The 14,154-nt window shown below is 43.0% G+C and overlaps 1 protein-coding gene across 1 annotated transcript in view; it reads left to right on the forward strand.

The window, feature by feature from the left end:
• The window catches only part of LOC143815610 (serine/threonine-protein kinase 38), a 74,445-nt gene that overhangs the window by 42,898 nt on the left and 17,393 nt on the right, over positions 1–14,154 (forward strand). The window contains exons 6-8 of the mRNA XM_077294992.1: positions 2,314–2,437; positions 4,249–4,403; positions 7,415–7,517. Of these exons, the coding sequence (XP_077151107.1) occupies positions 2,314–2,437; positions 4,249–4,403; positions 7,415–7,517 (382 nt within the window). The remainder of the gene's footprint in view (positions 1–2,313; positions 2,438–4,248; positions 4,404–7,414; positions 7,518–14,154) is intronic.

A 14,154-nucleotide genomic window follows, 5' to 3' on the forward strand; every position in this document is an offset into this window, starting at 1 on the left:
CCTTTAAGCAGAACTTCAGTTATGTGCATGCATGTTCCATGTGTGATAATCGAGAAAGCTCGTTTTCTGATTATCTGCTCCTCCAGAATGGGCCTTTAGTCCTCCGGATGTCTTGGTGAGATAATACAATAATCTGGAAATTCATTGCGCAAGCATATATATATATTTTTTTCTAAGCAAAGTCATCTGTTCTTCTCACAGTTGAGCTTTAACAACGGAGCAGGGATATTTGTGCTTGTATACTGTATTGGCAAACCATAATTAAGGCTTATCAAGAAATATGTTCTATTTTACCTTAAAGATACATCCTTAAACCTAGAAAAGTATCGCATGCACCAAAAAAGTGTATTTGCGTTTACGTTTGTTTTTTCCTTTGTTGAAATCATGTATGCAGTTCTGTTCGTTATAATCCAGCGATACTGTTTGCACTGTGATAGCCGCGCTTATCTAGGGCGGCTTGTAATAAAGATTGTGAACTTTGTAATACTTGTACTATGTCACGATCTTGTAGTGATTTCTTAATGTATTCAATGCTTCAAGTATCATGAGTTAAGACTACAATGTACAGTATATGTAGAAGCATTTTAGATCTACCACTGGCAATGAAATGGAAAGGAAAGCTCATTGCCCTATTCATGTAATCCATTTTTTATATTTAGGATATGTTTTGCTTAGAAATTATATCATGTAATTCAGAACAGTAAATCATCCATATAGGATGGTACAAGATTTACACCCTAGATTTTAAAGTGATCTTTTATCCATTATTCAGAATTCGGGAACCTTTTATACAGGATAAGGCTTCATACAGACATCCGTGTTTCATGCGCATGTTCTATGAGAACACATACCCATTATAACCCATGGAGCACTTCATGTGTTAGTTTATAATTCTTTTTTTTTTTTTATTTGCATGAGCGCCAAAAATAACAGACAGGTCAGTATTTGATGCGACTCATGAATCCAAGTCTCCTGTAGAATCCGATGGGTCTGTGAAAATTCTGCGTACTGTCAGTTTTTAAAATTGTATCGTGTAGGAGAAGCTTTCCATATTTTTATTTATTTATTTTTTGCCTATGTAAAATGACCCTTAAGCCCACCATACACATTAGATGGCTGTTAGCCGATCAATGGTTTGGCTGGCAGCCACCTTGGTCATCTCTCCCATACACAGGAGCACACCGGTGTCCTTTAGTGAGCGGCGCCAGGTGGTGGTTGGGAGAACAAAAGGATTGGCAGTCCGAAACTGACCATGCCAGCTTGTAAACTCCCCGATTGTTAATTGTCCAGCACGTGTAACATAAAGTAACTGTTTTGGGTGAATTAGAAAATAAAAAATTTAAACTAATTAAAAGAAAAACACAGTTTCTAATGCTGCAATCCTAAAGATAGCATTTTACTGTAGATATGGAGTCTCCAAACTCCGCTTGTCAAAAAAAGTTATTGAAGGTTGTGACCTGTTTACTGCCATAAATTTGATCTGCTTTCAAGCTTTATTTGATTCCCAAAGTAATCCAGAAATAAATAATTAGATGGACTGTAGTTTGTAGGTTGAAATGGTTTAGTTCAGATTTAATTGCAGATAGGGCAAATTATGTGTGGGGTAAAAAAAGGTGACTTTTACTGACTGGTGGAATTTAATATATGAAGGTAAATATTTACTTTTCTACAAAGACATTCAGTTTACTTTTGTGCTTCATTAACAACTCCAGAATATTAGGGCTCTACATGGAAATGTGAAATTATGGCAATAAGTGTGAAGGGTTTTCCCAAAAGGGGTAATTTACAGCTGTAATCCCTACTGATCAGTGATAAAGGGGTCTGCACTCCCTCCCTCCGCAGTGTTCCAGATACCAATGTTTCCACATCTAAGCTGTGAGCAGGATTTGCCAACTGGTATAGGTTTTCGGTCACTGAAAGAAAGCCAAAATGTCTTCAAGCTTAGCAGCTGGACAACTCCAGGATGTATCTCCAGCCTTGATTTCTAAATCTGTGACCCAAACTCATAACTGGAATTAAACTTGAATCATTTGCAGCAATGTGCTCATATTTATGATATTTCAAGCTTTCTAACTATCTCTATGGTAAAAGGGTAGCATTATAAGCGGCACACGTTACTGCAGCACATCTTGATTTCTGCTTGCTTCTTTAAGATGAACGGCACAGTTGTAGACATTTCTGTGATAACTGCTGTCCCCTGAATTTGCGTGTGGTGGTGGTGGTGTTGTTGTTGTTGTTTGTTTTGTTTTTGTTTGTTTTTTCTGAATGCCAACTTTATCTTATTTGGGCTATTTCTTTTTATTTGTTTTTTAGGTTGGACACATTCGTGCAGAACGAGACATCTTGGTGGAAGCAGACAGCCTGTGGGTGGTGAAAATGTTTTATAGCTTCCAGGACAAGCTAAATCTCTATCTCATCATGGAGTTCCTACCTGGAGGTACTTCGACAATGAGTGACCCTGATATTGGAACATCTAGTGGTTCAGAGTGGAGCATATAGCACTGACTAGCTTCAGTCAAGCGTATTATGTGCCTGTGTGCATGCACGTCCTGGCCTGGATGCAGATCTAAGGACCCTAACTAGCTGCTCTGTAGATCCTTGCATAGCTGTCAGTCGAGGTCATTAGATCCATAGTTTGGCTTGGACTTGGGTCTGTAATATAAGCTAAGATAGGGTCATCTGAAACTAGCGTAATTGAGGTTCAAAGAAAACAAAGCTCACAACACTAAATGTAGGCTATGTTCACACTCTTATGACTTTTGTTTGTAATGTAAGTACAATATTTTTCCGACCATAAGACGCACTTTTTTTCCTCCAAATTTGGGAGGAAAGTGCGGGTGCGTCTTATGGTCGGAATGCGATCCCACTTGCAGGAGGCAGAAAAATGTCCCATCTGCCCAAATCCAGCACTGGGGAAACCACATAGTCCCGATGATTAAAGTGCAGTGAATATTCATTAGCCGCTTCCCCGCCCACCTGTCAGCTGAGCAATGAGGGGGAGCAGCACATGAATACTCCTTTACTGAAACACACATGGTTTCCCCAGCTGGGGAGATCTGTGTCTGGTGGAGGAGGGGGCAGCAGCAGGGGCCAGAGGAGACAAGATCGCAGCATGCCTGCCTGGGCTGGATGCTGAGTGCTGGGCATAAGGACCTGTGTGATGTCATGAAGTGGCTGGAGCATCACATGACAGCACAGAGCCCTCCCTCTTCTGATGTCATCACAGGTCCTTCAGACTCCCCACTAGAATCTGCTGGCTTCCTCTTATGACCTGTGCTGTGGAAAGGGAGGGAGAGCTCTGTGTGTGCAGTCATGGGATGCTCTAGCTTTTCACCTCACCACAGTGTGTCTGGCTGCCACAATTAAAAGGTTAGTCACTACAACACACAATAAAGCACTCTGCCACTCCTATAGTGAACTACAACTCCCAGCATGCCATAGGATCTGCAGGACATGCTGGGAGTTATAGTTCTCCCAATAGGATCTTAAAGCAGAACTCCAGTGTTATTTTTCAGTTCTGGAGTGGTGCTTTAAATGTAAGCCCTGTGCCCCCATTCTTATACTCACCCTCCAGCGTCTTCATATAGTACTTTACAGACACCACACTCGTCCCGCAGCACCATCTCCTACCCGTAGCTTCCAACATAATAACATACTATTATATATAATAACACCACATGTAATAGTATGTTATTAAATTTTACCACATTTTTTTTTTTTCCCTATTTTCCACCTCTAAAACCTGGGTGCGTCTTATAGTCCAGTGCGTCATAGTCCGAAAAATACAGTAACTATGACACTGCTGAACCCATCCAATAATAGCTTCCAATATTGCTTAGACCACAGGTTGGGAACGTTTTTCATTGTGGAGATTGACAAGCCAAGCCTGGCATGTCAGAGTGAGGAGACTTCCAAATCAACCATATAACTTATAATGGGGTTTCTTAGGTACCCTTTAGAAGCATAAAAACCGCACTTTAATACTATCACTTTAACAAACTTGCAATATGTTAGAACTTCCTTTTTAATTTCTGTTCCACTCTCTTCGAAGAGCGAAACAAGTCCTACTAAGTGTATGGAGACTGTGCGTCACTTGTTCGACTCTCCAAGTAAAGACCTGCAGTAATGAAAGAACAAAGTTGATTTCATCTGCCCCTTCATTTTTCTCATTTCTTGAATCTGTCTTTTTTTTTGCTTTGAAATGTAGCTCTTTTAGACTTGGAATATGACTTTGCATCCTGTTTTCAGGTGATATGATGACCTTGTTGATGAAGAAAGACACTCTAACGGAAGAGGAAACACAGTTTTATATTGCTGAAACCGTGCTGGCGATAGACTCAATCCACCGCTTGGGATTTATACACAGGGATATCAAGCCAGATAATCTTTTACTAGACAGCAAGGTAAGGATCTATGATAAGTAGGGTTCTAGACACAAAACTTGTCTATTGTTACCAAAAGAAATTGCCCCCCCACACCCCAACTGCAGGAAGCTATATATGAAGTACAACCAGAAATCATATGTTCCATCTTTTCCTCCCCACTGCATAATTTCTGTAATGGTTTATGTTCACTTTATGCTTTCTGATTAGTGGTGAGCAAACTTGCTCTGATAAGAGGTTATCCGAGCAATCTCCGGTGCTAACCGAGTGACTTCAGCGTGCTCGAATAATATGTTCAAGTCCCCGCTCCTGCATATCTCATTGCTTTACGAGCGCTGCAACACGTACAGGGATTGCCTAACCAACACAATCCTGCATGTATTGCGGCTGTCGAACCGCAACGAGACATGCAGCCAAGGGGACTCGAACATCTTTTTTGAGTCTGCCGAAGACACTTGTTAGCACACGAGCATGCTCGGAAAACCCCTATCCGATCACGTTCGCTCATCATTATTGCTGATGTCCTAGCACAGTGATGGGCAACCTTTTGAGCTTGGTGTGTCAAAATTCGCCAAAAAACCGAACATAACTTGGGTGGTGTGTCACCTTGATAAAAAAAACATAATTTTGCGACATGTATAGTTTAAATAACAAATATGTATAATTATAATTAACTTACTTGCTTAGTGACTTCTTTGTTCATCTGTCGGTTGGTCTTGCTATTATTTAACTTGTGTGGGGTGCCGTGAACTAAGATGATGGGTCTCCCCTGTACACTAATGCTGGGGTGCAGGGCAGATGATGGGTCCCCCCTGTACACTGATGCTGGGGTGCAGGGCAGATGATGGGTCCCTCCTGTACACTGATGCTGGGGTGCAGGGCACATGATGGGTCCCTCCTGTACACTGATGCTGGGGTGCAGGGCAGATGCTAATCACTAGCTTATAATTAGAAGTGTCCTGTGACTGTCCAGGACATTAGGGAAAGTCCTTTGCTTTTCTCCCTCCGGCCCTTGGTGTACTCTACAATACCCCCAGTCATTCTAGTGGCGGCACCAGGGGCAGTGTGCGACAATGGCAGCCGCCCTCCATACATAGCGTGTGATGAGCTCCTCTGAGGATTTTTGTTCACTTCCTTTCCTCTGAACTGGCCTGGGATCGCTTCCTCGGAGCACAGGTAGCTCCGTCAGTAATGGCTCAAGTGTGTGTGTGTGTGTTTCCCCCCCGGGAGGGGGTTGGGAGCGTGAGCCGTGGCCAGAGTCTGCCTGCTTCCTCCTGCCGCTGGGAGGCCATGCATTGCTGGCTGCGGTGACGGAGAGTGAAGCGCGATGAGAAGCTCTCCGCGGCTCCGCTCCGTGCTCTCCGCCGGCCGTGCTCTGCAGCAGGCCGCCCCCTCCGCTGTGCAGCCAGCCTGCCTGTGCCACCGCCGACCTCCTGCTCACTGGCGCTGACTTTCTGCTTCTAGGGTGGATCCATGCCGTGTACACTCCAGCAGACTCCCTGATGTTCGGGGGGAACATACTAGGCCTGGGACTTCCGGTAGGCCCGAACTTCCGGCCGGCGCAGCAGGGAGCAGCGCAACGCCGCCCAAACAACAGAGCTCCGGCGCAGAGCGTCTAGGCCTGGGACTTCCGGGAGCTGTGCCGGGTCTACCGGAAGTCCCAGGCCTAGACGCTCTGCGCCGGAGCTCTGTTGTTTCGGCCTACAGGCCTCCTGCATGGCATCCGATCCGATAAAAAATCAGAACGGCTTGCCATGCAATTTAAGGATGCAATTTCTATGGGGCCGCGTGTCACTGAAAATGACTACGCGTGTCAGCACTGACATGCGTGTCATAGGTTCGCCATCACTGTCCTAGCATCTCTTTGTGCACTCGCACTCTCACACATTGACTGGTATTCTCACCTACTCATTTGTACTTATTCAGGTGCCCTGTATGCTGATACCAGCTCTTCCTCCCCTCTCGCAGCACACTCTCACTGCAGGAAAGCTACAGCACCAACGTCGCCTTCTATGTGTTTAGCATTAGAGGTTGTCCAGCCTTAGGGTACAAGTCTGCAGTCCGTGTGAAGTGTGCGCTGTGAGGATTCTCCAGGAGGCGGCGGTCATGCAATTTACATACTTCTGGCCACATTCCGATTAGACTCATCCGGCCTCGCTCAATACATTTGCACTGAGCAAGGCTGCACCCATATAGTTGGCACATGACCACCTGTATAAATAAGCTACTTGTGACTATGTGCCCGCCGTCACAAGAGAATCCTTACTGCGCACAGTGAATCCTAAGGCCGGACAACCCTTTTAATTGCGGGTAATCTTATTAATCTAATTAATTATTAAGTTCTAAATTTAAAGTTGCTCAACACAAAAAGAAAAACCTCTGTCCCCTGAAAATGAATGTGCACCTTCAGACAGCTGATCTCAGGAGGCGACCATAGTCTTCCCTTCAGGAATGCTGTTGTTTCATTAGGTTATGTTTCCACGTTCCGTATTTGCTGCTGATTGGCCGCGTCCAGATGTTACAGCATAGTGAAGGGCATTTTATAAAATCTCCATTTCCGCTATGCGTACAAAGACGCAGGTGGCAGACCTGCGTATACGCACATGAGGCGTGTCTTTATAGACTGCAGCATGTCTATTTATCTTTCGGACACACACAGTCTCTGCAAGATAGATAGCACCGTTCTATGTATAGGAGGCAGTGATTCCACCTGTGTTCAATTAATACAGGCTGAATCACCGTGCGTTCCAAAGCCTGCAGTGCTTTGGACGGAACAAGTATCTGCTGCGTCCAAAGCGCTGCCATTTAAGACCATGGAAACATAGCCTTAGCAGGCAGAAGGTCATGGATTCTTACACTTGATACATGTTTTCTTCTACCAGTATGTCCCTCTCATTTATTTCAAGGCTTCGTTTTGTGTGAATTCCAAACCCTATTTATAGTTTGTTCTTGACTGCTAACATTTTAATACATTGCTTAACATGGCTGTTTGAAGGTTAATCATTTTTTTTTTTTTCCCAAAACTATTTAAGGGGCATGTAAAGCTGTCTGATTTTGGACTGTGTACGGGCTTAAAGAAGGCCCACAGGACGGATTATTACAGAAACCTCAACCACAGTTTACCAAGTGATGTCGGTAAGTAAATATATAACTAAATTATATGTGTACTTTTTATGTCTTGTTACTCACAGAGCTCTAAAGAAATTAGTAGAGTTATTTTCACTTAAAGAGGTTGTCCTCTACTGACAGCACCTTCTTAAATACTACATTGCCCTTTTTGTTCAATTAAAAAAAGAAAATCACACCATATGCTCACCTCTCGTACTGGCGCTGTTCCCGAGATGTCGCTGCTGGGTCTCCCAGGGCGCGCCTAACATTCCTCTGCAACCAATCAGCCGTCATTAATGATAATTTTATTTTGTGCTAACATATTCCGCTGCGCTTTACATCCATTATCATGTATGTACAGTAAGTATGTCTTTTCGTGGGAGCAAACCGGAGAACCCGGAGGAAACCCACGCAGACACTGGGAGAACATACAAACTCTCTGCAGATGTTGTCCTTGGCGGTAATTGAACCCAGGACTCCAGATCTGCAAGGCTGCAGTGCTAACCACTGAGCCACCATGCTGCCCATCATTGAATGGACTGCAGCGGTCAAACCTTCCCCCGGCCATCTGAGATTCATCCAAAGGCAGTAAGAGCAGCTCAATAGTGGCCGCTGATTGGCTGTAGGGCTTACATGGCCTTACAATGTCATGTGAAGCTCAAGAGACATCGCTGGAATGGCACTTGTAAAATAAAAAACACATACAAGGGGGAGTATAGTATCTAAGGGGTAGTCCTAGTAGTGGATAACCCCTCTAAGTATTCCCATTGAATTGAGGTACTTTTTTTTTTTTTTTCTCACTTAGTTCTACTTTTTTGTTGTTTTATCTATAGAAAGCTGTGATTAATCAAGTATTCCGTTCTTTAGTTATTAAGTATCACATCATCATTTAATAGTTTGGGGTTTTTTTTTATAAATATTATTATTATAGAGCCATTTCTTCCATAACACTTCACACGTGAAAAGGGGTATACATAATAAAATACAAGTACAGTGATCTTAACCCCTTCGTGCCATGCGCCGTACTAGTACGGCGCTGCCGGCACTGCATTAGTGCCAGCCGCAGTACTAGTACGGCGCATCGATCACCGCGCTGAGCGCCGCGGTGATCGGGTGCGGGTGTCAGCTGTATATGACGGCTGACACCCCGCAGCAATGCCCACGATCGGCGCTATCGCCGATCGCGGGCATTTAACCCGCGCTGTGCTGTGCACACTATCAGATCACCGATCTGTGATGTCCCCCCCCGGGACAAAGTAAAAAAGGAAAAAAAAAAAAAAAAGGAAAAAAAAATTTCCTAAATAAAGGAAAAAAAAAAAAATATTCCCATAAATACATTTCTTTATCTAAATTAAAAAAAATCACACAATAAAAGTTCACATATTTAGTATCGCCGCGTCCGTAACGACCCCACCTATAAAACTATATCACTAGTTAACCCCTTCAGTGAACACCGTAAAAAAAAAAAAACGAGGCAAAAAACAACGCTTTATTCTCATACCGCCAAACAAAAAGTGGAATAACACGCGATCAAAAAGACGGATATAAATAACCATGGTACCGCTGAAAACGTCATCTTGTCCCGCAAAAAAAAAGCCGCCATACAGCATCATCAGCAGAAAAATAAAAAAGTTATAGTCCTCAGAATAAAGCGATGCAAAAACAATTATTTTTTATATAAAATAGTTTTTATTGTGTAAAAGCGGCAAAACATAAAAAAATTACATAAATGAGGTATCGCTGTAATCGTACTGACCCGAAGAATAAAGTGCTTTATCCTTTTTACCAAACGCGGAACGGTATAAACGCCCCCCCTAAAAGAATTTCAGGAATTGCTGGTTTTTGTTCATTTCGCCTCCCAAAAATCGGAATAAAAAGCGATCAAAAAATGCCATGTGCCCGAAAATGGTACCAATAAAAACGTCAACTCGTCCCGCAAAAAATAATATCTGACATGACTCTGTGGACCAAAATATGGAAAAATTATAGCTCTCAAAATGTGGTGATGCAAAAACTATTTTTTGCAATAAAAAGCGTCTTTTAGTGTGTGATGGCTGCCAATCATAAAAATCTGCCCAAAAAACGCTATAAAAGTAAATCAAATCCCCCTTCATCACCCCCTTAGTTAGGGAAAAATAATACAATTTTAAAAAATATATTTATTTCCATTTTCCCGTTAGGCTACTCACACTAGCGTCGTTACGGGGCCGTCGCGCTGCGTCGGCCCGACATACCGACGCATACTGTGCAAGCGCCACACAACGGGGGCAGCGGATGCTGTTTTTCCACACATCCGCTGCCCCATTGTGAGGTGCGGGGAGGTGGGGGCGGAGTTCCAGCCGCGCATGCGCGGTCGGAAATGGTGGACCGTCGGCACAAAAAAAGTTACATGTAACGTTTTTTGCTGCCGGCGGTCCGCCACAACACGACGCAATCGCCGCACGACGGTTGCGACGTGTGTCAATACGTCGCTAATGTTAGTCTATGGGGAAAAAACGCATCCTGCAGATGACTTTGCAGGATGCGTTTTTTCGCCAAAATGACGCATTGCGACGTATGCAAAAAAACGCTAGTGTGAAAGTAGCGCTAGGGTTAGGACTAGGGTTAGGGTTAGGGTTGGGGTTAGGGCTAGGGTTAGGGTTTCAGTTAGAATTGGGGGGTTTCCACTGTTTAGGCACATCAGGGGCTCTCCAAACGCGACATGGCGTCCGATCTCAATTCCAGCCAATTCTGCTTTGAAAAACTAAAACCGTGCTCCTTCCCTTCCGAGTTCTCCTGTGCGCCCAAACAGTGGTTCCCCCCAACATATGGGGTATCGGCATTCTCAGGACAAGTTGGACAACAACTTTTGGGGTCCAATTTGTCCTGTTACCCTTGGGAAAATAAAAACGTGGGGGCTAAAATATATTTTTCGTGGAAAAAAAAATATTTTTTATTTTCACGGCTCTGCGTTATAAACTGTAGTGAAACACTTGGGGGTTCAAAGTTCTCACAACACATCTAGATAAGTTCCGTGGGGGGTCTAGTTTCCAATATGGGGTCACTTGTGGGGGGTTTCTACTGTTTAGGTACATCAGGGGCTCTGCAAATGCAACGTGACACCTGCAGACCAATCCATCTAAGTCTGCATTTCAAATGGCGCTCCTTCCCTTCCGAGCTCTGCCGTGCACCCAAACAGTGGTTCCCCCCAATGTATGTGGTATCAGCGTACTCAGGACAAATTGGACAATAACTTTTGCGGTCCAATTTCTCCTGTTACCCTTGGGAAAAAAAAATTGCGGGCTAAAACACCATTTTGTGGAAAGAAAAAATGATTTTTTAATTTTCACAGCGCTACATTCTAAACTTTAGTGAAACAATTGGGGGTTAAAAGTGCTCACCACACATCTAGATAAGTTCCTTAGGGGGTCTTCTTTCCAAAATGGTGTCACTTGTGGGGGTTTCCACTGTTTAGGTACGTCAGGGGCTCTCCAAACACGACATGGGTTCCGATCTCAATTCCAGCCAATTTTGCATTGAAAAGTCAAATGGCGCTCCTTCCCTTCCGAGCTCTGCCATGCGCCCAAACAGTGGTTTATCCCCATATATGAAGTATCAGCGTACTCAGGACAAATTGCACAACAACTTTTGGGGTCCAATTTCTCCTGTTACCCTTGGGAAAATAAAAAATTTGGGGCAAAAAGATCATTTTGTGGAAAGAAAAAATGATTTTTTAATTTTCACAGCGCTACATTCTAAACTTTAGTGAAACAATTGGGGGTTAAAAGTGCTCACCACACATCTAGATAAGTTCCTTAGGTGGTCTTCTTTCCAAAATGGTGTCACTTGTGGGGGTTTCCACTGTTTAGGCACGTCAGGGGCTCTCCAAACACGACATGGGTTCCGATCTCAATTCCAGCCAATTTTGCATTGAAAAGTCAAATGGCGCTCCTTCCCTTCCGAGCTCTGCCATGTGCCCAATCAGTGGTTTATCCCCATATATGAAGTATCAGAGTACTCAGGACAAATTGCACAACTTTTGGGGTCCAATTTATCCTGTTACCCTTGGGAAAATAAAAAATTTGGGGCAAAAAGATCATTTTTTGTGAAAATTAATATGAATTTTTTTTTACGGCTCTACATTATAAACTTCTGTGAAGCACTTGGAGGTTCAAAGTGCTCACCACACATCTAGATTAGTTCCTTAGAGGGTCTACTTTCAAAATGGTGTCACTTGTGGGGGTTTCCACTGTTTAGGCACATCAGGGGCTCTCCAATTGCGACATGGGTTCCGATCTCAATTCCAGCAAATCTTGCATTGAAAAGTCAAATGGCGCTCCTTCCCTTCCGAGCTCTGCCATGTGCCCAATCAATCGACTTTTTTGGTCCAATTTCTCCTGTTACCCTTGGTAAAATAAAACAAATTGGATCTGAAGTAAAAATTTTGTGAAAAAAAAGTTAAATGTTCAATTTTTTTTAAACATTCCAAAAATTCCTGTGAAGCACCTGAAGGGTTAATAAACTTTTTGAATGTGGTTTTGAGTACCTTGAGGGGTGCAGTTTTTAGAATGCTGTCACTTTGGGGCATTTTCTGTCATATAGACCCCTCAAAGTCACTTCAAGTGTGAGGTGGTCCGTAAAAAAAATGGTTTTGCTAATTTTGTTGCAAAAATGAGAAATCGCTGGTCAACTTTTAACCCTTATAACTCCCTAACAAAAAAAAAATTATGTTTCCAAAATTGTGCTGATGTAAAGCAGACATGTGGGAAATGTTGTTTATTAACTATATTATGAGATATAACTCTCTAATTTAAGGGCATAAAAACTAAAAGTTTGAAAATTGCTAAATTTTCATAATTTTCAACAAATTTTTGTTTTTTTCACAAATAAATGCAAGTCATATCGAAGAAGTTTTACCACTAACATGAAGTACAATATGTCACGAGAAAACAATCTCAGAATCAGCAGGATCCGTTGAAGCGTTTTAGAGTTATGACCTCATAAAGTGACAGTGGTCAGAATTGTAAAAATTGGCCCTGTCACTTAGGTGAAAACAGGCTTCGGGGTGAAGGGGTTAATACAAGTCATAACTGGTACAGGAGGAGAGAGGACCCTGCCTGTGAGGGCTCACAATCTACGAGGGATGGGTGAGGATACAGTAGGTGAGGGTAGAGCTGGTCGGGCAGGGGTATGGTGGAACGATGGTTACTGCGGGTTGTAGGCTTGGAGGAAGAGCTAGGTCTTCGGGTTCCTTTTTGAACGTTCCTCTGTAGTCAAGAGACTGATACTTTGGGGTGCAGAGTTCCAGAGTAGAGGGGATGCATGTGAGAAATCTTGTATGCAATTGTGGGAAGAGAGGAGTAGAGAAGGCCATCTTATGAAGATCGGAAACTGCGTATAGGTAAGTACCGGGAGAAAAAATACTAAAATATAAAACAATGTCATGTGAATGATTCCACCTTTTGTAGACATTTTATTAGTAGGACCCTGTGTAAACAGCCCCACTGGTGTGGAGCTCCAGTGGTCGTCTAAAATCTCTTATAAGGATGGATGTCTTCTCCGGGAAAACCACCACAGTAGAACTTAAGTAACAGAGGAAAGGTAATCATACGCATTAGACTAAAGCTGACCAAACTCAGTGGGTTCGGCCAACAGTCTTACCATGTATGGGGATTCCTGACCCTTTTGTCTGAAGATCATTTTTTCGCCAGGAGATAATCCGTTGCCAGAATAGCACTGCATTGTTCTCTGTGGTAATAGAGAATATAGGAGCGCTTGTGTGAGCCAAGCGATTTTGTGTAGAGAGGAGTGGGGGATACGCCTGTTGGTCACAGGTATCTAATGTCTATGGTCAACTTAAAGGGTTTGTCCCTCGCATGAAGTACATTTTAATCAATGGATCTTGGTATAATAATTTGTTCCACAATTGGATGTGTTTAAAAACCTTTTCCCGTGCTTAAATAATCTTATAAATGTGCCCCTGCTGTGCACTGTGTAATGGCTGTGTCTGACAGTGCAGGGACATGGTCTGATCATACCACAGCTCCTGGGCAGGGGAGGAAGAATTGGTGATTATACAGAGGACATAACAGTGGCTTGCAGCTGCTGCCTTCTGTGAAGTGAAATATTTCATTACCTCTTTTATCACATGAGTGAGTGTTTCTGCCATGTGTCTGATTTCCTGAGCTCATCATAAATCAAATCTGTGAGGTAGGAGCTCCAGCGGCTGCTGAGCTCACATCGGAGTTGATTTTATGATGAACCAAGAGCTCTAGAGTCGCAGCAGAAACACTCGCTCCTGTGATAAAACATGCAGGCAAATGTTTTACCTCACAGAACCATCTGCGATCCCTTGCTATCCTGTCTGTATACCCGGCTTTCTTTTTTTCTTTTTTTTTTTTTTTTTTATCATGTTCCTGCATGGTCAGACAGCCATTATGCAGTACTTCGCACGGAAACAGTTGTGTAACTTTTTTATTATTCATAGATCTATTACTTAAAATGTCCTTTGGATCTGGGTCATCTGGATTAACGCTTGGAATGGAGTCTTGTTATTAATAGTAGTACCCCTTGAGGTTTTCTGTGCTAAATATATAGAATAAAATGTATACTCATCAAGTGCTTATATTTCATATTATACTTTGTATTTTTGAGGGGATTGTTTTGAGACATGTGCAGCTTTTTT

Source organism: Ranitomeya variabilis, chromosome 3, assembly GCF_051348905.1.
Source record: "Ranitomeya variabilis isolate aRanVar5 chromosome 3, aRanVar5.hap1, whole genome shotgun sequence".
Classification (NCBI taxonomy): domain Eukaryota; kingdom Metazoa; phylum Chordata; class Amphibia; order Anura; family Dendrobatidae; genus Ranitomeya; species Ranitomeya variabilis.